The sequence below is a fragment of the Polypterus senegalus genome, chromosome 9 (genome assembly GCF_016835505.1).
Source record: "Polypterus senegalus isolate Bchr_013 chromosome 9, ASM1683550v1, whole genome shotgun sequence".
In the NCBI taxonomy this organism is placed as follows: domain Eukaryota; kingdom Metazoa; phylum Chordata; class Cladistia; order Polypteriformes; family Polypteridae; genus Polypterus; species Polypterus senegalus.
Window position 1 is genome coordinate 160,407,498 of NC_053162.1, and position 23,800 is coordinate 160,431,297.

A 23,800-nucleotide genomic window follows, 5' to 3' on the forward strand; every position below is an offset into this window, starting at 1 on the left:
ATTTCAAGACAACTTCACTGCAAAAAATGCATATAGAAAAACTAGACAGAAAAAAAACTTTAAATGGGAGTTGTTTTGCTTTTATTTAGCAAACATATCTGCCAATGGAGTAAGCAAAATTTACTTGACAAGATTTCTTAAAGTAAGCTAAAAATTGTACTACAAAGTCAATAATTCGTATAAAAAGGAAAGCAAGATTTAGTGCCCTGATATAAATACTTTTCACTTGCTTAGATTTCATTTTTTGCAGTATTGAAATAATTGCATTTGAGAAACGTTTTGCATTTGTGATGCCTCAAAGTGATGTCATTTTAAGATATCGACAAATGCTTTTTAGGTGTCTAAAAGTGCATTTAATGTATCTTGAAATAAACATACCATTAGATATCTGATTTATTTCAAGATATCTAAAAATGCAGCTAAATGTTATTTTAGATTGCCATAACCATCTGCAGATCTCAACAGAAATCAATATTCATTTGACCAGGCAACATTTTTTTAATATTTAGTTGTCCATTTCTGATGATCACATGCTCACTGTAGACTCATCTTCAAGCTGTGGCATACATTCTTCAATATCCGACTTGTTGCATATTCACAAATTGTTAAAAAGAGTTGTTATTTGAGTGTCTCTTGCCTTTTTGCTGCCTTTAGAACTTTGGAAAAATCAGGACAAGAACAAGCCATTCAAACCAACAAAGCTTGCCAGTCCTAGCTACTTAATTCCTCCAAAATAACATCAAGTCTAGTTTTTAAAGCCGCAAAATTCCTACTGTCTACAACACTACTTGGTAACTTATTCCATGTGTCTATGTTTCTCTGTGTGAAGAAACACTTCTTACTGTTTTACGAAATTTACCCTTAACAAGTTTTTTTCTCTTTTGCAGATGTCACTAGGTTTTGGCTTGTATTTAAAGAAGTCAGCTGAGGACCACTAAGGTGGATGTTTCTCAAACTAAAAACCCTGATGTCCTTATTTTCATATGCAGTTGTCCATCTAGGCCTTCCCCTTCTTATTATGTCCTGGTGAGACAGAAGAAAACTAAACAAACAACAATAAACAAATAGAATGACATGTTTCTTGAGACTACTGTTTCATTTTGGCCATTTTTGAAACCAGAACTGAACTTTAATAATGCCAGTACCTTGCAACCCGAATGAACAGAATAACATATTTTACCCATGCTGATATAATTACAAAGGTTTCTGTAATAATCAAATAGCTTTAACAAATGACTAATTAAGGATACGCTAAAGGAGTTTATCAGTAAGACGCTGAAGTAATTACTGCTGCAAATTGGGCTTTGCAGCCATATCTTCTTCTTGTTCTTCCGGCTGCTCCTTTTAGGGGTTGCCACAGCGGATCATCTTCTTCCATATCTTTCTGTCCTTGTCGTCTTGTTCTGTCACACCCATCACCTGCATGTCCTCTCTCACCACATCCATAAACCTTCTCTTAGGCCTTCCTCTTTCCTCTTCCCTGGCAGCTCTATCATTAACATCCTTCTCCCAATATACCCAGCATCTCTCCTCTGCACACGTCCAAACCAACGCAATCTCGCCTCTCTGACTTTGTCTCTCAACTGTCCAACTTGAGCTGATCCTCTTATTTACTAATTTCTAATCCTGTTCATCCTCGTCACCCCCAATGCAAATCGTAGCATCTTTAACTCTGCCACCTCCAGCTCTGTCTCCTGCTTTGTGGTCAGTGTCACTGTCTCCAACCCATATAACATAGCTGGTCTCACTACTCTTCTGTAAACCTTCCCTTTCACTTTTGCTGATATCCGTCTGTCACAAATTTCTCCTGACACTCTTCTCCACCCATTCCACCCTACCTGCACTCTCTTTTTGACCTCTCTTCCACAATCCCCATTACTCTGTACTGTTGATCCCAAGTATTTAAACTCCTCCACCTTTGCCAACTCTACTCCCTGCATCCTCACCATTCCACTGACCTCTCTCTCATTCACACACAAGTTTGCTGCCTTGTTCCTACTGACCTTCATTCCTCTTCATAGCTGTCCTTACTTCCTCCTTGCTAATCCGTTGTATCCAGTGTAAAACTTTTCCAAATCAATATGCGGACAACAATACAAATTTCCATTCCGGATCAGTCGAGCCCCGGGTTAACAACGACCACCATATATGAATAATAAATTAAAATCAGTTAATACAAGCAGTAATAGCCATTATAAACACTAGTGATGCCTTGGCTATATTTTAAAATCTATTTAATGGTGTCTTAACAATAAAAGGCTTTCATGTACATCAAAAGCATGTACATTTCTGGGTGATGCCCAAACTTTTGAATGTTGTGTATTTCCACTAACTTAACAGAAAATTAGTATTAAATTTTAAAGACCAAAAAAATAACAATCTGCAAAGTACAATACAATACAATACAATTTATTTTTGTATAGCCCAAAATTCCACAAGGAGTGCTGCAATGGGCTTTAACAGGCCCTGCCTCTTGACAGACAAGAGACAAGGAAGACAAGGAACAACTCCCAAAAAAACCACAGTAGGGAAAAAATGGAAGAAACCTTGGGAAAGGCAGTTCAAAGAGAGACCCCTTTCCAGGTAGGTTAGGCGTGCAGTGGGTGTCAAAAAGAAGCGGGTCAATGTAATACAATACACAGAACAGAACAAATCCTCAATACAGTATAAATAAAAATTTTAGAAGTAGGTAGCAGAATTTAACAATGAATGACATCACATAATATGATTTGGATTTGTTTATAATTTTGGAGACCTCATCCTTCAAGCTGCCTCCCCCATTTGGCCATTCTACAGCTGAAACAGTGCTGGGCCAGCCAATGCAATGAAAGGACTTCTCTTTCCCATGATTCCTGCGATCCTCCATCAGGGATGACTTTACCATAAGCAAGCACAACAACTTGTAGCTCACATTGTATATATACTAGCTGATTACCCAGTGGCTTTGCTCACTGAGTACAAGGGAAAAAATAAAATCCATCCATCCATCCATTTTCTAACCCGCTGAATCCGAATACAGGGTCACGGGGGTCTGCTGGAGCCAATCCCAGCCAACACAGGGCACAAGGCAGGAACCAATCCTGGGCAGGGTGCCAACCCACCGCGGAAAAATAAAATGTAGTATATAAATTATTAAACAGTAAACATTAACATGTAAGAAGTAAAGATACATTGAGCAGTACTGGAGTGCTTTCGGTTACAGTACATTTTAAAGGTGCTATAACACAACAGGTAAGTAGTACTAACAGCAGCTTAAATGTATTTGGATCATCTCTCGGTAGCAGATCCCTTGTGAAAGGCGCTACACAATTGTTGTGGTATAGAAATTACATTTTCTATGTGATCCTCCAAATTTCTGCCTGACAACGTTGCACTACATGCCTGTGATTTAAGAGAAAAATTATTCTGAGAAATGTGGACGCTGCCTTTCCATGCTTAACAGGCAGTAGGTCCAAACAATTCCCAAGTCCAATGGTTTACATGAAGAGGTCGGTACATCCTCTTAGATGTAAACCCTCCATGTTCTTAAAAGAATTCATTACAAAAGCAACCTTGAATGTTGCGGGGTTTTAGTGACCCGAACTCACCTTCAGGGATAATATGTAGTCGTGCAGTGCAATTTACAAAGAGAGTCTTGCTTCGATGGCGCTGATTACACTCATTCGGAAAGATTTCCACTCTCTTAGGAGCCGATGGGGCACTCGAAGTGTCACAAACAGTGCGAGAAGAGAGGACGCTGCCCGAAACTGTGAAGCTCTCAACCCGGCATGAACAGCCTGACATTTCGCACCTCTGAGCGTCCACTTTGTTCTCACAACCCCTCGCCGCTGATGGCGGTCTTGTCTTCACATTGTTTACAGCTCGGCGCAGTTAAAAAGTAGAAAGATGCAAAGATGTTTTCCTCATATCTTCTACTATCAAGTACTGGCAATTAAAAAAAAGTTACAATGTGGCAGTTTCTGTGACACGGGGCACACGTCTATGGAACAGATCGGCATGTTTGTGTTTACTTCTTTTCAATTTTAGTCAAATAACTCCCACACAAATAATAACAATTCGTAAAGACGATATAAAAACGGTGTCCACAAACGAAGTGATTAGTTCCTGTATTATAATATGTTCTGTGGTCATACGTAATTTCCGTTTCACGTGGTCATATGTAATTTCCGTTTCAAATGCGAAAAGAATTTTATATATTGTCACACACGTGCGCATGGGAGGCAGCTAAAGGGCTTAAGTGACGGCAGTTCTGAGACAGGCCGGGCTGTGGCAGAGTGCACTGACTCTTTTTCTCACTTCCCTGTAGACCATCCCTGGGAGACTCCACCTGGCTCTCGTGACATCACTTCCGGGACCGAACCAATGGAGACAGAACTAACCGGCGCCGGCCCCCCTGATGTCACGTCCGGGCCTGATCCAATGAGTGACGAACACCTGCCCGATTCCCATGACCTCACTTCCTGTCTTCCCCTTTAAAAGCCTACCCTTTTTCCCCTTTCCCTCAGTCTTGTCTTCGACTCGTTATATGCACATCAGTGCTGTATTTCTATGAAAAGAACAATTTTGCAGCCAGGTTTTGAGATTATACGGGTGGCTGCCCCAAACCTTTCTTTGAGTATGTCTCAGCTTTGTGACAATATATATATAGATATGTACAGGTATATGTATATGTGTGTGTTCATGCAACTGCTGCTACAATGTAGATTTCACTTTCACCAGACAACCAATCCTTTAATTCTTGCAGATACACCTCTCCATTGAGAAGAAACGCTATTCACCCTGATGGCAACATGAATTAGACAATCTACAAGTCTCCAACTTAAAGTTTAAATCCAAACAATATATTCAATCTCTTTTCGCTGTTCCGTTATTTCACTGAGTAATAATTTCCATTTGTTTGATTTTTGATTTTTTATTTTTATTATAATGGAGATATATATGACTAAAATGAGCAGTGTTACCTCTCCAATCTGAATTAGTCAATGGATTTCCAACATCAGTATCCTGTACGTTAACCACATAGCCTAAGGGGCAGCTGAACATCATTACTTCTACTGGTAAATGATAAAAGTGATTTGATTTTTGCCAATTGAAAAAAAACATGCCCAGTGATGATAACATGAAATGAAAATACCTTAGGTACAAAAAGGGTGGGATTTGAGACCTAGTTTTGAACAAAGAGAAATGAAGCCTGATTTGGAGAAGGAGAAAGTACTAACAAAGGCATAACTGTTTGTTTTTTTTTTATTTGATTGATTGAAGGTAACAAAATCCTATCCTATTGTCATTCCCTGTATTCTTTCTCTGCTTGGCTGATTTTCCTATTTTTACTAAAGGATTACAAAGGTGAATATTGCTGTGAAAACACACTTCTGTATTTGCTTAGTGAATATGTGGAAAACCTGCTAATTTCTAGGGAATAACTTTGTGCATCTAGTCCAAAGGATGACCACTCGTAAGGCCTGGGTAGTATACATTTTTTGTATGCCAAACGTATCTTACATTGCACCTTTAATACCTTACAAATTCCTTTCGTTTCTCTCCTAGTCAGAAATGTTCAACAGTAAACTATTCAAAGACTGTTTTCTAATATCTTGAGAATGATGGAAAGTCTATATGATGCAACCAAGAAACCTCAGGGAAAATCCTATTGGAACCGATAATTCTGATTAGGGTCAATCATAGGCAAGATATCTTTAGATATGTTCAGCTCCTTGTGTACCTTGGACATCTGAGCAAACTGATTACTCTGCACTTTTTTCTAAACCTATTGAAAGACAAAAACAATGCATGCCAACCAGCTGCCACTGCCGAGTAGCCAATATCAAAATGATATGAAATGCTTTCACAGCCATCAACTAACTGTACTTTCATAGTTTTGTCAGATCTATAGAACAACACAAGCCCAACATTGCTAATTAATAATTAATTGTTAATTAATTACCATATTATATATTGTGTACGTCTACAGGCCCCGAATAACATTTACATTTATTCACTTAGCAGACACTTTTATCCAAAGTGACTTACAAAAAGGGTCAACATAATTAAATGACATCAGTCTGGAGCACTTTAGGAGCAGTTATTAAACTGATCACCACAAGTGAAGAGTTTAAACCAAATATGTAATTATTCTTAGTTACATGAATCTATCAAAGCCATTATTAAGTTGACAGATAGCTACAGAACAAGAGTCTTCAATTGCTTCTTAAACACGTTGCTCAGTATCCACACCCAAAAATGACCAGAGAACCCAAAGTAATATCAGAAAACAAGAATTTTTTAACAAACAAATGTAATAGTTACAGGCAGGAAGAAAGGTGCACAAAGAAGGGGATAAACAACTAAGTCTAAACCTTCTGTGGATAACTAAATAAGGAGTGATCTTCCTTGTTTAATTCATGGCTTTCAATGAATATGTAATACAAAAAAAAAAAGAAATAAAATCTAAGAACCCAGTCAAATCATCCACACCTGAAATGGCAAGAATGCTTAAATAAAATGGGAAGAGGTACACCCATACAAAGCATTTATCCCTTTGCAAATAGGAATGTTAAATATTAAATATTAGTAAGATATGAGCCCAGACTTGAACAGCTGATGTTAATAGAGTCTTACGGCAAGGCATAGTAATACAAGTTAAAATGTATAACCTCAGACACTGTGAGCAGGTAGGCTATGCAGAATGATGATTCTGCAACTCTACGTTAATAATACTGAAAAAGGTCTGCTATGAAAAGTCATCTATCTATCTATCTATCTATCTATCTATCTATCTATCTATCTATCTATCTATCTATCTATCTATCTATCTATCTATCTAGTAGACCCATATACAATGCATTCAGAAAGTATTTAGACCCATTCACAGTTTTCACATTTTCTTATCTTGCAGAATTGTGCTAAAACCTTACAAATTAATTTTTGCCTCATCAAAAAAAACTCAATACTTAAATGTTTTAGCTCAATTTTTATTACAATTGAAATATCACATTGACACAAGTATTCAAACACTTTACTCAGTTCTTAGTGGAAGCACCTCTGGCAGTGATTTCCTGGCATTCTACTCTACACTTCCTTTCATGCTACATTAGGTTGGATGGAGACCATTGGTGGACAGCTACAGTATAAAACTTCTCCAGAGGTTTTCAACTGTGTTCAAGTGTGGACACTGGCTGGGCCACTCAAGGATGTTCACAGAATTGACCTTAATCTGCTACTTTGTATTCTTTGCTCTTTGCTTAGGGTTGCTGTCTTCTTAAAACTAACCCTCCAGCCCGGGGTGAGGTTTAGAACAATCTGGAAAAGGTTTTCACTAAAGACATCTCTGTTCTTTGCTCCACTCAGCTTTCTCTCAGCCTTGACAAGTCTCTCAGTACCTGCCAGTGAAAAGCTTCATTTTTGGAACGTTATTGAACAGGTGATGAGCAATGCCTCATTTCTTCCAGACATGTTTTTCACATGCTTGAGAGTCCTTTTGGTGCCTTTTTGCAGACTCCAAGTGGAGTTTCCAAATGTCTTGTCATAAGGGAAGGCTACTGTCTGCCATAAAGCCCAAATTGATGGAGTGTTATAGTGATAGTTGCCCTTATGGAAGTTTCTCATCTTCACACAATTTTTCTGGAGCTCAGTCAGAGTGACCTTTGGGATCATGGTGTTCTCTCTTACCAAGGCTTTTCTTCCCTAATGCTCACTTTGGTTGGATGTCCAGCTGTAGGAAGAGCTGCTCCCAGCAAACTTTATTGCTGCAGAATTTTTTATCCTTCTCCAGATCTGTGCCTCAACACAATCCTGTATCTAAACTCTACAGGCAATATCATTAACTTCATGGCTTCATAGACGGGTGTGCGATTTTCTTAATCAGATCCAATTAATTTTATTTTACACAAGTGGACTCCAAACAAGGTGTAGAAACATCTTAACAATGATCGATAGAATGGGATGCACCTGAACCAAATTTCAAGTATTGCAGCAAAAGAGTCTGAATACTTGTGTCAATGTGATTTTTCAGTTTTTTGTTTTTAATAAATTTGTCAGACTCTAAAATCCTGTTTTTCCAGCAGTGGGCAGTTTCACTGCTGTGTTTCTAGCAGTGGGCATTTGATGGCTAAAAATGATTATGATACAGTATATGAACTTGTAAAATAGATAGAAAGATAGATATGTAAGCAGTATAAAGAGGTAATGTATATTTACAAATGCAAATACCAACATAAATCTATTTATTTTTGTACAGGGTTTCAGGGACTTGCTGCCTATCCTGGTAGCCCAGTATAGGTTATCCTTTCTTAACTTGGCCCTATTCTTGATGCCTAATGGACATTTGATTATCAAGTAATATCTAAAGATACATGCTCTCTGTAGTATTATTGGGTCTGTTGGCTAGGGCAATGAACTGTAAAGTTCATGATTTCCAGCTCAGTCCTCATTACTGACTCGCCATGTGAGTGGTGAAAGATCAAATTGTCCAAATGTGGATTTAACTGTACACTGTCTGTAAATCAACTTGAAATGTTATTCAATACAAATAGGCCCTGTCTGAAAGAAAGATTATTTGTTTTTAACAATTGACACCATCCCAAAAACTTCTTATTATGATTATGGCATCTTGTTATAAAGCCCCCTTAATCAAATTCATGATCTTGGATGTCAAGGCTTATCCTAGCACCACAGCGGGCAAAGCAGGAAGCAGCCCTGAACAAGGCTCCAGTTCAATGCAGGATCCGATTATGCACACCCACTCTCACACTAAAACCAGTTTGGATTTGTTAATTAACCTGCACATAAGGATAAGAGAGGAAAACCAGAAAACTTTGAGGAATGCCCACACAGACACAGGGAAAATGAGCAGTCTGTACGTGGACAGCGTCCAGGTGTGACAGTCCTTACCAGCAGCACCCTTTGTGCCACCAAGCTTTTATTTTGACCAGTACTGCAGTGGTTCTCAACCTGTGGGGCAGGCCCCCCTAGGGGGGCGCAAAGTAACAAAAGGGGGGCGCAAAGATGTGAAAAAAAGAAAACAAGAATCAAAAATATGAAAAAAACATCTGTAAACCAAAACAAATTAACTTAAACTACAAAGTACATTCTGATACTAGGACAATAAATATAGACTTAGATAAATGTCAATAAAAGTTAAGTAAGTATAATAAAATATGCATCTACATTTCAAAAAAATGTTAGGGGGGGGCGCGATTAAAACTGTTATGAAAACTCGGGTAGCAAATACTTAAAGTTTCTGAAACGCTGCAGTACTGTATGATGTAAGAAATCTAGCCACCAAAGAAGTTAGTCCAGAAGTACCAGATAGTCCAGAAGTACCAGAAGAAGAAGGCAGTGAAAAAAAACGAAAAAAAGAAAGTGTAAATTTAAGATAGGAGTGGGGACACTCAGGTGCAAGTCACACTTATTCTTATGCCTTGTAATATACAGCAGATAACTCACTAATTAAAGTGCAATGCTAAAAAGGATAGTTTTACAGTCCCTCCTACCTCATCATATCTTCTTCCTACATTACTTGTATTTCTTTCCATCCCCTTTTCTCCTCCTCGTGTCCTGCTTATCAGCCAACCAGGAATAAGGAGAACACTTTATAAAGAATTATGGAAGAGTTTAAAAGAAAAGCAATAAAAAACTCACCATTGGATATGTGTCTTTGTAATAATCCACAGTGAAGAGCCAAACATTGTGAGTAATTGAGAGCAGACTTTTTTTCTCTTGTTAGTTTTCAATGTGTTAGCAAAACTTTATACTATTGGGTTAGCACTCCTTGACAATATAGTGGCAAATCCTTTAGTCTTTGCATTACTGAAATGGTACAATCTTATAAAGTTACTTGTTAGTACAGCAAGGTTTTATATAACAGTAAAAGCACCATCTATTCCTCTAGTGTTACGCTGGTCATAAACCAGACATGTTTCCTTTAGAATAAAGCACTATTTAGTTTTATGTGATTATATAATGCAAAATAAATAAATCTTCATTTTATTTTGCACATTTAAAGTGATCACTAATTAAGTACTTTCAAAAGTAAGTTGTATTGTAGCACATTGTACAGTTTGTCATGCTATGGTTTATTTTGAATTAAACATTTTATTTATTTATTGGCTTATTCATTTTATATTTACCTATGTTTGTTTATATGTATTATTTAACTGCTTTCAGCAAAATTCATTTCTGCAGCTGTCAAAGCTACATTATAGCTGACATATTACAATCTGCCTTTATCATTTATCATTCCATTTTGCTCTTCTTCCTGAAATCCTAATTATCCTATAATTTTTAGGTCATGAAATCATAAAACATACTAAAATTGTTTATAAATAATCAATACTGCCTAGACTTAGAGCATTTGGAAATTTCCCAGGAGGAGCTGGAAAACGTTGCTGAGGATGAGTCTGTTCAGTTGAGTACGGTGTCAGAATGACCCTCATCAGAAAATGCAGACAGTGATAACAAGGGATAATGATGAGGGTTATAAATAGACTGAAGATAATACACACACACATATACTATATATATATATATATATATATATATATATATATATATATATATCCATATATATATGGAAGAGAAGGTCTGTGATACAGTTTGTATATTTGCAGCTGGAGATCCACAAAAGGAGAAAATGAATCACGTATCATAAAGTAGTTTTTATTCCCGGTTTCAGCACATTTGTCAGACTAAAAAATGAGCAGCTGAACGAGTTCTACAAACACATCAACACAATATTCCTTGCAATCAAATTCACCATGAAAAAGAAATGAACCGACACATCAGCTTCCTGGACATCTACATTGAAAGAAATAATGAGGCCACCATGACCACAAGTGTTTGCCATAAGGAATGCTATGCAGACAAGATATTACACTTCGCCAGCAACCACCCAGTATGTCATAAACGAAGCTGTGTTAAAACTCTTATGTCCACACCTATTGTAATACGAAGGAGACAAAAACGAATGAAAGACGCTATCTCTTCCGTCTTTTCACTACTCAAAAACATTCATTAAACGATGCTGACACAGAAGACGCCAAAAAACTCAGCAAACAATCGACTTGAACCAGAACCCCCATCCCACGTGGGACTCACTTCCTTATCACCACAAGGTGTCTGAAGGTGCAGCACACATCCTGGCCCAGTCAGCCATCAGAATAGCACACAAACCTACGAACAATCTGCGCACAGTCCTCTTTAATGCTAAAAACAGGAAATCGACAGCAGAAACACGAAGCGCAGTTTATAGCATTCCTATAGTGTCCTCTGTTATCACAACCATTTTTTTTACTTCTTCCAATCAGTTCCTGTTTCACAAGGTGAAGAAATCCATCAGTTTTCTCCAGCTTAATTCAGGACAAAGAGATATCATGTAGACAGTGACCAGTTTGGAGTTTGAATTCAGAAGCCATGCAGTAGTATGCTTAAAAAATTCATTTTCCAAAATTTTGCTTCAGGCAGTAGTTTGATGCTGTTTAAGCTCTAAACTGTTTTACTTCTGAGCATTTCTGTACATTTACATATTTATCCATCCATCCATTATCCAACCCGCTGAATCCGAACACAGGGTCACGGGGGTCTGCTGGAGCCAATCCCAGCCAACACAGGACACAAGGCAGGAACCAATCCCGGGCAGGGTGCAGACCCACCGCAGGACACACACAAACACACCCACACACCAAGCACACACTAGGGCCAATTTAGAATCGCCAATCCACCTAACTTTGCATGTCTTCTTCAAAGAGGCATAATTCTGGGAGGAGTTGAGGCGGGACAGCAGGTGCGTGCACGTGTGTTACTTTTCACGCTGACCGGGATTTATGTAGTGGAAGGACGTGGAAGTTGGCGTACGCACAGATTTATGCATCTGGATTTTTTTGCGCGTAAGCACATTTCCACTTTTGTCCAGATGCCATGTTATAGTGTGAATTCTATGCACGCCGTTATACATGAGGCCCCAGGACTGGAGTTGGAGACCCCTGGATTAGTCTATCTGATGTTCAACACCATCCCTGTTAGATCAATTGTTAAACAACCCTAAGCTAGAGATACATAGTGAGGCTGTTATTAATTCTGGGCCCCTTTGTCAATACAAAAAATCACAATATAAATGACCACCAATAACCTCCTCATATAATCCTTAAAAAAAACGTTTGAGCTCTAGTGAGGCTATTAGCATTGGTGTTGCTCCACTATAAGCATAAATGGAGGGATAGAGAAGTAGAGGGTGGAAGTGGTGTCCTCCAAGCCAAGACAAGCCTGGACGATTGGCATCAGTTTAAAGTTAACCACTCTCTCACATGCTATTGTAATCCATTGTAGTATACATTGAATCGATGGACTTTGAAACGGGACCCCCACCTTGACCCCAAAAATTGTTTACAACAACAACAACATTTATTTATATAGGACATTTTCATACAAAAAAGTAGCTCAAAGTTCTTTACATAATGAAGAAAAATCCATCCATCCATCCATTATCCAACCCGCTGAATCCGAACACAGGGTCACGGGGGTCTGCTGGAGCCAATCCCAGCCAACACAGGGCACAAGGCAGGAACTAATCCTGGGCAGGGTGCCAACCCACCGCAGGACACACACAAACACACCCACACACCAAGCACACACTAGGGCCAATTTAGAGTCACCAGTCCACCTAACCGGCATGTCTTTGGACTGTGGGAGGAAACATTTACATATTTATTTGCTGTTTAATGCAGAATGTAATTGTGTGTGTTTATAACTTTCTACGACTGTTTTCTATTTGTAAATCTGTAAAAGGACTCTGAGTCTGCATCCAGGGAATGACATTGCTTTAGAAGGAATTAACTTGAATTGAATTGGATTGACAGTCCCTGTCTGCGTGGAGTTCACCCGTTCATTACAAACTGATGTGGGTTTCCCATGGGAACTTTTCATTTCTCTTGTATTCTAAAGACGTCCATATCCAGTTGAATGGCATCTCTGAATTGTGTTAGGAGATGTGCCATAAGATGGATAGGCTGACCATCCACATTCTGTTAATAATTTGCACCCAATGTATTTAGGATAAGTTCCATCTTCCTGCGATGACAACTTGTTAAAGCAAGTTTAAAAAACAAATAAATGGGTGGATGTAGTGAATTAAACATGGAGCAGCACTAATGGCACAATCTGTCAGCTGTTTCAGCTGTGGAATGGCCAAAAGGGGGAGGCAGCTTGACTCTAAAAAAATCCAAATCATATTATGTGATATCATCTACTGTTAAATTCTGCTCCATACTTCTAATTTTTTTATTTTTATACTGTATTGAGGATTTGTTCTGTTCTGTGTATTGTATTGTATTGACCCCCTTCCTTTTGACACCCACTGCACGCCTAACCTACCTGGTAAGGGGTCTCTCTTTGAACTGCCTTTCCCAAGGTTTCTTCCATTTTTTCCCTACAAGTTTTTTTTGGGGGGAGTTTTTCCTTGTCTTCTTAGAGAGTCAATGCTGGGGGGGCTGTCAAGAGGCAGGGCCTGTTAAAGCCCATTGCGGCACTTCTTGTGTGATTTTGGGCTATACAAAAATAAATTGTATCGTATTGTGTTGTACTTAGTGCCACTGCCGTACTGCCAAGTTATTTTGCCTACCTAAGATAAAGTCATCTCTGATGGAGGATCACAGGAATTGTCGGTTAGAGGGGTCATTTCATCGGATTGGCTGGCCCAGTGCTGACTCAGCTATGGAATGGCCAATAAGGGGAGGCAGCTTGAGGTCTCCGGGACTCTGAACAAATCCAAATCATATTATGTGATGTCATCTCCTTTGAATTCTGCACTGTACTTGTAATATTTCTTTTTTCACTATTATATTGTATTGAAGACTACTTGTGTTCTCTTTTGTGTATTGTATTGTATTTACCCCCTTTTTGACACCCACTGTATGCCCAGCCTACCTGGAAAACTGCCTTCCCCAATCTTTCTTCCATTTTTTCCATATAAGGGATATTTTGGGAGTTTTTCCTTGTCTTCTTAGAGAGTCAAGGCTGGGGGGCTGTCAAAAGGCAGGGCCTGTTAAAGCCCATTGTAGCACTTCTTGTGTGATTTAGGGCTATACAAAAATAAATTGTATTATATTGTATTGTATTGTATTGTATTGTATTGTTTCAGTACTGCTACTCACAGCTCTTGAGTTCTGGTTTTAAACCCCACACTGGATACTCTCTATGTGGGGTATTCCCTATCAGCGTGAGTCTCTTCTGGGTAGTTTGGCTTTCGCGTACAACCCAGAGATGTCCAGGTAAACTGGCCAAGTGTGAGTGAGTGTGCTTGTACTCTGTGATGGACCTGCACACCATCCAAAGTTGGTTAGCGTCTTTCATACAATGCTTCAAGGATAGAGTCTGTCTCTTTAAAAACATGACTTGGAATGAGCAGGTTCAGAAAACTAATGAGTTGAAGGTGGCACCCTATTGTAGCAGTTAGTAATGCTGCCTCACAGTTGTGTTCAAATCTCAGTGCAGATGCTCTCTGGATAGAGTTTTTTAAGGCTCTTTTAAATTGGCCTAATGTGAAAGTGTCCATGAGTGTTCCTTGTGGTGGAGTGGTGCACCATTCTGGTTTGTCCCAGCATTACTCCCAGTGCTATCAAAACTGGCTTTGTTCCCTTGTCATATCACATTGGTGTTAAAGGTTTACAAAATGAACGATGAAATGATAGCCTGATATCCATTCTAGTACTGGTTACTGCCTTTTCCAAGTTGCTCTTACTCTCCATAGTGGAAAAGAGGTTTAGAAAATGAAACGGACAGAGTATTTCAAAAAACATTTTAAGTTGCCTAAGTTTAGTAAAACGTTTCAGTAAGTGTAGAGCCTAATTTTACACTAATGTTTCCTTTTGTGAAGCACCATTTATATTTTTGACATAATACTATTTATATAGCTGATCTCATCTCCTGTTTATCATTTAGGTGAACTGCTGTTTTAATTATAAAAGAATCACAGACACAGGCAGTGGGGTAGTTAATGTCCTAATTAAATATGCAAATACAATATGTCCATTGTTGCATATTATTTAAGGATATATAGTCAATTAACACAGAGTTTTCACCAACAATCAATCAATCAAAATCACCTAGAGGGGCTTGCTCTCCCACCCCTCGTAACTTTGCTGGTTGTGTCATGAAATGACATGAACAATTTTTACTGAAAATCACAGAGCATTCTCAATCAAAGTCATCTGGCCTTGTCATCAAATTGTATGCCTGCAAGGAGACTATGTTAATAACACAAGACATTTAATACCGCAAGAGGACAACATTCAGTCCACCATGCCTATTTGATTAGCTAATGAAAACTGCCCGTAAAACTCATTGAACATTTTATTAAAAGTCACCAGAGTTTTTCCTTCATTTCTTCCTTGAATATGTGATTTACTTTTTATATGAAAGAATTCTCTGCGGTGGGCTGGCACTCTGCCCGGGATTTGTTCCTGCCTTGCGCCCTGTGTTGGCTGGGATTGGCTCCAGTTAGGATATAGCGGGTTGGATAATGGATGGATGGATGAAAGAATTCTGTTCAGTAAACCTAATCAGTGTCTTTTAGAATTTCAAAGCCCTAGATTGGACTCCCATGCACCTTCACTATAGCCTGTGGTTGCTCTTCTCTCAGAAATTTATTTTTCAGCAGAACTGTACGCATCTTCCTAGAGACAGACTCTCTTGCTCAGAATTTCAACATATAGCCCACTAAACCAATATCCTTCATACTGTTAGACTTCCTATTTTTCTAATTCCACAATAAAGTATGTGGAAGGACTATTTAAATTAACATCAGCATTTCATGTTATATTTGTCCTTCTTTTTGATGACTACAGTCTTTACAGTTTTAATGGTATTGGGAGATAAACAGAAACTGGCAACATCGTGCAAAAAGCAAGACTGATTCCCAGACAGGAGGACGTAGTGTTAAGCTGCTGCTGCAGCTGCTGCGCTGCTGTGGCACATTTCAAAACTGGAGATGCAAATTAAAAGTCTGACCAGCAGGGAGCACTGCTTTCCAACAGAACTAAATTTTCAGACAATTTAGATAACATAATTTTGATGTGTTTGATCACTTGACTTTCCATGCATGTTACAGATAACTTACAAAGAAATGGAAAACATCTATATGGACACAAACCTTACTCTTTGAAGACTATATGATACAAGTAAACAGAAAAAAAATCAACTACACACTAAAGGTGATAAATGTGGATTTCATTTGTTATGAATTTCACATACTGTTTCTTGGTTACCAAATGTCTGCAAAAGCTCCAGTCATGAACCAGCTTGTGATAAGCAGGCACAGAGATTGGTGAAAAATTCCAGTTACTTTAAAAATTCAATAATCACTTTGTGTCTGTAATTTTTTTTTTTGGAGGTCTCCATACCTATAAATGAATCCCTGTTTGTTTCTTTAAGACTTTCCTTTGCCTTACCAAGATTATTTTTATTATACATACAATACAGTATGTGCATGAATATATAAATGCAGTATATACCATTCAGAACTCTTGAAACTCCCTGAAGAGGCAGAGTTTCCAAGAAAAAAATGTGTCTTAAACTGGCAAATATAATGAAAAGATTAAAATCGGTAAAAGAACAAAGACATCAGGCAGAAGATGACTGCAAATATTAGAACATTATGACTGGAATCCTGGTGTTGCTTTTCCACTGTTGCAGATGACATTGGTATTTAGTGTGTATTTAAGGAAGGAGCCAACTAAGGTGCTGTGAGGTGTTTGTTTCTCAAACTACACACTCTGTTAACTCAAACCAAGTCAAGTCAAGTAGCTTTATTCGGTGGCACGAAATAATGTTCTTCAGGACCGTGGTGCAATATATACATAAACATAAGACAAGTGCAAGACAGGTAATGAACTATATTATACTATACTATTCATATAAATAAGCTACTAGAAGCAGGTTTGAGAGCAGAGGGGCAGCACAGAGTTCAGAGTCCAATGTCTGATGTCCTTTTCTTCTTATGTAGTTGTGTATCTGAGCCTTCCTCTCGATTTTTCTCTTCTGGGTAGATCCAGTTTGCTGTCTTCCCTCAAGATAGCTATAGATACCTTTGTATGAAATCTTCAATCTTCTTCTTGAAAGCTATCATATGGAATAACCTTCATTCAGAAGAAAAAATAGACATGTTTCTTGAGAAAGCTGCTTCATTTTGGCTGTTTTTGAACTCAAATCTGAACTGCCAGTATCTTGCAACCAAATGAACAGAATTCCAGGTTTCAGCAGTGCTTAATGTCATTACAAAAGTTTCTCCAATAACCAATTAGCATTTTAAATGAATAATTATATATAAGCTAAGGAAGCTGACCATTAGGATACTGAAGGAATGGCTGCTGAAATAGGGTCTGAACGGTCATATGTGAATACTAAATTAAAAATGAGTTGTTCCAAGCAGTGATAACCACTAGCAACACTAGTAATATCTTTGCTGTATTTTTAAATGAATGTAATGGTAAAAAGTATTAATTTCTATCTTAAACATGACAATTTATGGGTTTCTCCAGATTTTTGACTGGTACAGTGTGTGTGTTTATATTTATTGTATATAGGCATATTTATATATGCTTACAACTAAACTTTATTATATTAAGCCCATGTTGGACAATTTTTTTGAGTTCTTGGTTTCTTGATGCATTTGTTCTTTCTCCAACTAAATGCCAGATTTAATGAGACATTTTTTATTTAAAAGTTCAGATCTAAACCCAAAACAAATCTAAGGTCATTTTATACTGGTATTTTATCTATCTATCTATCTATCTATCTATCTATCTATCTATCATATAGTGCTTTTCATATCTATCTATCTATCTATCTATCTATCTATCTATCTATCTATCTATCTATCTATCTATCTATCTATCTATTATATAGTGCCATTCATATCTATCTATCTATCTATCTATCTATCTATCTATCTATCTATCTATCTATCTATCTATCCATCTATTGAAGTGACATTCATGTTCCTTATCACATTTTAAAGTAAAGATTTTTGATTTTGGGGTGGAATGGTTTCACAGTGGTAGCAGCGCTGCCTTACAGATCCAGCTTCCTGGATATGAACCCTCATTCTGATCATTATATGTTTGGACTTTGCCATTTCTTTCCTTGTCTCTATCAATTTTCCTTTTGGTAGTTTGGTTTTTCTTCTATTCCCCAAAAAATGCAGGCTAATTTCCTTAAACCTCAAAATTGGCACAAACAGGGAGGGTCTCTTAAAGAATAGTCACTTGTCCACCATTGGCTTCTGCCATGCACTGGTTCTATACACCACACATAGACATCCCTCCAGACCAGCAGTCAGCAGTCAACATCTCCTGCACATCTTTTGTCATATGGCAAGAAGCTGGTGTATCTGGAGAAAAAGTCTGATAGCTACAAGAAAAATGTGTAAACTTCTATCATAAAGTGGTTGGTTCAGAATTTGAACTCAGGACTCTGGAATTCTTGGGTAGCAATGGTGAGTCACTGCTTAGCCCTTTCGATTCTTTTAAATTTGTAAATTCTGGGAAATAATCTACTGTTAATTACTGCATCTTTGTGTTTATTTATTTGTTTTTTATTTATTTATTACAGGTTGAAAATGATTAGTCTTTCACTGTTACTGTGCTGCCTCTTTTGTTTGCCATTCAGTTGCTCTGCTCAGGACTGTTTGAACCACCCAACTTACAGAGCTCCCAGTGAGTCCTTGTTTTAATTTTTTTATTTTTGTATATATGAAGGTAGGTGACTGAAAATGCTATTGAGTAAGTTAAATAAGTAAATGTAAGAAAAAATACTGTGGATGGTATGAATGACTGAATCTTAAATCTTCAGTTATCCATTGCTAAACTCACCCTTTTCATGTTTCTTCTGTTTCTAGCAAACTCGGACATCACTGTGAAATGTGGCTCTCAAATGGTGGAGTTGACTATTTTACTCTGCCCTGTCTACTTTTCTGGGTATAATGAGTCTACAATGGTACTCAATGGCCAGCAACGCAGTTTCTTATGCCCATGGTTTGCGGATTGGTCCGTGGATCCACCTGTTCTAAAGTACAACTTGTCCATAGCTGACATCACAAGCTGTGGTGGCACCTCAATGGTAAAAATTACTAGGGACTTAAGAGCCCAACATTTTATGTTTTTGAGTTTTTATTAATATAGTAAATGGTGATAATCTTGTACGGTCAAATGTATCCTTGTTCCATAATGTCATAATGAAAAGCCTACAAGATGTGTCTGAAACACATCAGATCACAAAATTGCTGCAGAAAAGTTCTGGTCATGATGTAAATTAATAGTAATGTTTCTCATTTTGGTCTTTTTCATACAGGACAATCCATCCTTCAATTACACACATCACATCTGCACTGAAGGAGTTTAAAGCTTTTCCCATTGCGGTACACAGTCATGCACACACCCACAGTTACTCATGGGATGTAGGAGATGATATATCAAAAGTAGTGAATACATGCAAATGTGGATAGCCATGAAAAGAGCCTAGGATATGTTCTTATTGAGAGATGTAAATTAAAATTTACAATACAATCCAGTCAGTCAGTCATTTTCCAACCCGCTATATTCTAACACAGGGTCACGGGGTCTGCTGGAGCCAAACCCAGCCAACACAGGGCGCAAGGCAGGAAACAAACCCCAGACAGGGTGCCAGCCCACCGCAGGGCACGTGCACACACACCAAGCACACACTGGGGACAATTTAGGATCGCCATTGCACATAACCTCCATGTCTTTGGACTGTGGGAGCAAACCGGAGTACCTGGAGGAAACCCACACAGACACGGGGAGAACATGCAAACACCACGCAGGGAGGACCTGGGAAGTGAACCCAAGTCTCCATACTGTGAGGCAGCAGAGCTACCACTGTGCCACCCAAATGGGATATGTTCATTTCTCATTTTTAATACATTTTCAAAAATTTCTAAAATCTTATGTTCACTTCAATTAGACTCAGTGCTGCTTGAGGTTGGGAAAATGAATTTAAATGATGTTAGCACAAGTTTGTAACATATCAAAATGTGCAAAAACACTGAAGCAGTCGGAATACTTTCTGAATCTACTGTACACCTGTGGCCAGCACTGCATCCTCCTGGCTCCACAAAACATGTTTCATATCCTGTCCTAATAGTTGTCTCTGTGGAACTTATATATTCAGAATATCATTCAAAAGTCTTGGATTCATTGATGGTTGAACGGCAGTAGGTGTTTGGCTATTTTCCAAGTAGTGCCTTTTTTCACAAAATGATTTCTTTTCTTTAATTTCCAACTATGCACACCTGGGATCAAATATTTTTGTCTTTAAGCAGTGTGTGTTACTCAGACATGAAACTTCATTTTCTCAGGGTTTCCATCTTTTGAAGACTGACCATAAAATTTTTTTTTTTGTCTCTGTCATGAATTTGGTATACTTTATTGATCCCCAAGGAGAGACTTGCATTTTTGCAGCAATTCCTCCTGTTAAAAGCTTATCTCTTTCTCTCATTATCTTCCTGTCAGCTAAGTTATCATGTCGCCCTATGACTTTTTTTGTCCACTTTGTTAAGTGAATTGTTTTGTTAAGACGTGCAGGTTGGGTGGACTGGCATCACTAAAAATTGGTCCTATTGTGTGTGGTGTGTGTTTGTGGATGTGTGTGTATGTGTGTGTGCGTGTCCACCCTGTGATGTATTGGCGCCTTGTCCAAGGAGTGATCCTGACTTGTGCTTGATGCTTGCTGAGATAGACTCCAGCTCCTCCAAACCCTACTCAGGATTAAGCAGTCTTTGAGTATGGTATTGTATTTTATGGTATGGTATGATCACTTGTTCCTTATTACCACCCACCTAGAGATGACTTTGCTCATGACCATTATTCCAGATTATACTGTTATCAATTTCTATTATGCTAATGTACTTATTAACCTTTCAAATGAATGTTGTGTTCTTCAGATAAAAGAAGAGGTGGGTTCCGGGATTTTTTCTGAATACTCCAAGGTGGAATACATATATCTGACTGGAATCATCACCTCAACAGACTTCATTGACGGAGCCATAAGCTACAAACAGGAACTGAAGTACATCTATTCCTGCCAATACCCCTTACAGTACATGATCAACAACACTCAAATGAGCGTGTGAGTGGAGCTTTTTTTCACCATATCTGCCTTCCATTTCACTGACCTTTTAATTGCCTTTTAAGTAATCAGAAAATTGAGTGTAACTCTTCATACCGGCAGGATTGCTACCTTCAAAAACCTACACTAATGTTTCGTGTGTTATATAATGTTAGCATTCAAGCCCTTTCCAAATATAGTCAGAGTATACAACCTACATATCTCTTTAGGAAATGTGATCTTATTCTGCCACTTGGCCTCAGTGGAGGTTTCTCCCTATGACAGTGCATCTCTTTTAATCAGTTCACTTTGGTCTAACTGAACACTGTAAGGTGCAGTTCTGCTCAGCATTCAGATGAGAGATTTAGACACATTTCTATTAGTGTTTTAGCTTCATGAGTGATTCCACCTTAGAGGACTTATGTTTAGAACCACTTACATGTTTCTTAGTTAGTGAGACTGAATCACAGATTCAGATAGTGTTGTATGGGACCAAAGTAAATGTGCACAGACCTTTTGATGGGCAGTAGCTCAAAAGGGGAAAAGGGGCACTCTGTGTGACTAAATGTGTTACATTTTAATCTCAGACACAAATTATTGCCTACTTTCATGTCTGTGTTTTTAATTACACTGAAAATTAGGATGTTACAACTGGGCATTATAATATTTACAACTTTGGCAAAAATATTTGTCCTTGATTGCTGATTATGATATATTATTAGAAAAAAATACTACACTTCCCCTACTGTGGCTATACTTTATTTTCCTAATATAATACATTTCAACATGCAGAAAGAGCAAATAAAGGAACTACCAACTAATTATGTGAAACTATCTGTGCTACCTGCGGTGGGCTGGCGCCCTGCCCGGTGTTTGTTTCCTGCCTTGCACCCTGTGTTGGCTCGGAGTGGCTCCAGCAGACCCCCATGACCCTGTAGTTAGGATATAACGGGTTAGATAATGAATAGATGGACAGATACAGTGGTGTGAAAAACTATTTGCCCCCTTCCTGATTTCTTATTCTTTTGCATGTTTGTCACACAAAATGTTTCTGATCATCAAACACATTTAACTATTAGTCAAATATAACACAAGTAAACACAATATGCAGTTTTTAAATGATGGTTTTTATTATTTAGGGAGAAAAAAAAATCCAAACCTACATGGCCCTGTGTGAAAAAGTAATTGCCCCCTGAACCTAATAACTGGTTGGGCCACCCTTAGCAGCAATAACTGCAATCAAGCGTTTGCGATAACTTGCAATGAGTCTTTTACAGCGCTCTGGAGGAATTTTGGCCCACTCATCTTTGCAGAATTGTTGTAATTCAGCTTTATTTGAGGGTTTTCTAGCATGAACCGCCTTTTTAAGGTCATACCATAGCATCTCAATTGGATTCAGGTCAGGACTTTGACTAGGCCACTCCAAAATCTTCATTTTGTCTTTCTTCAGCCATTCAGAGGTGGATTTGCTGGTGTGTTTTGGGTCATTGTCCTGTTGCAGCACCCAAGATCGCTTCAGCTTGAGTTGACGAACAGATGGCCGGACATTCTCCTTCAGGATTTTTTGGTAGACAGTAGAATTCATGGTTCCATCTATCACAGCAAGCCTTCCAGGACCTGAAACAGCAAAACAACCCCAGACCATCACACTACCTCCACCATATTTTACTGTTGGTATGATGTTCTTTTTCTGAAATGCTGTGTTCCTTTAACGCCAGATGTAACGGACATTTGCCTTCCAAAAAGTTCAACTTTTGTCTCATCAGTTCACAAGGTATTTTCCCAAAAGTCTTGGCAATCATTGAGATGTTTCTTAGCAAAATTGAGATAAGCCCTAATGTTCTTTTTGCTTAACAGTGGTTTGCGTCTTGGAAATCTGCCATGCAGGCCGTTTTTGCCCAGTCTCTTTCTTATAGTGGAGTCGTGAACACTGACCTTAATTGAGGCAAGTGAGGCCTGCAGTTCTTTAGATGTTGTCCTGGGGTCTTTTGTGACCTCTCGGATGAGTCGTCTCTGCACTCTTGGGGTAATTTTGGTCGGCCAGCCACTCCTGGGAAGGTTCACCACTGTTCCATGTTTTTGCCATTTGTGGATAATGGCTCTCACTGTGGTTCGCTGGAGTCCCAAAGCTTTAGAAATGGCTTTATAACCTTTACCAGACTGATAGATCTCAATTAGTTCTGTTCTCATTTGTTCCTGAATTTCTTTGGATCTTGGCATGATGTCTAGCTTTTGAGGTGCTTTTGGTCTACTTCTCTGTGTCAGGCAGCTCCTATTTAAGTGATTTCTTGATTGAAACAGGTGTGGCAGTAATCAGGCCTGGGAGTGGCTACGGAAATTGAACTCAGGTGTGATACACCACAGTTAGGGTATTTTTAACAAGGGGGCAATTACTTTTTCACACAGGGCCATGTAGGTTTGGATTTTTTTTTCTCCCTAAATAATAAAACCCATCATTTAAAAACTGTATTTTGTGTTTACTTGTGTTATATTTGACTAATGGTTAAATGTGTTTGATGATCAGAAACATTTTGTGTGACAAACATGCAAAAGAGTAAGAAATCAGGAAGGGGGCAAATAGTTTTTCACACCACTGTATCTGTGCTACCATCTAAGATGGGTTAAATAACGTAGACCTCAGCATTAACGTTTGGAACGCACCATACAACGCCTATGTCTCTCTTAT

The 23,800-nt window shown here is 38.3% G+C and overlaps 1 protein-coding gene across 1 annotated transcript in view; it reads left to right on the forward strand.

The window, feature by feature from the left end:
* The first annotated feature begins 9,610 nt into the window (after nt 1–9,610).
* The window catches only part of LOC120535017 (zona pellucida-like domain-containing protein 1), a 44,079-nt gene continuing 29,889 nt past the window's right edge, over nt 9,611–23,800 (forward strand). Inside the window, exons 1-4 of the mRNA XM_039762519.1 lie at nt 9,611–9,687; nt 18,601–18,704; nt 18,887–19,107; nt 20,951–21,135. Of these exons, the coding sequence (XP_039618453.1) occupies nt 18,608–18,704; nt 18,887–19,107; nt 20,951–21,135 (503 nt within the window). The 5' untranslated portion in view covers nt 9,611–9,687; nt 18,601–18,607. The remainder of the gene's footprint in view (nt 9,688–18,600; nt 18,705–18,886; nt 19,108–20,950; nt 21,136–23,800) is intronic.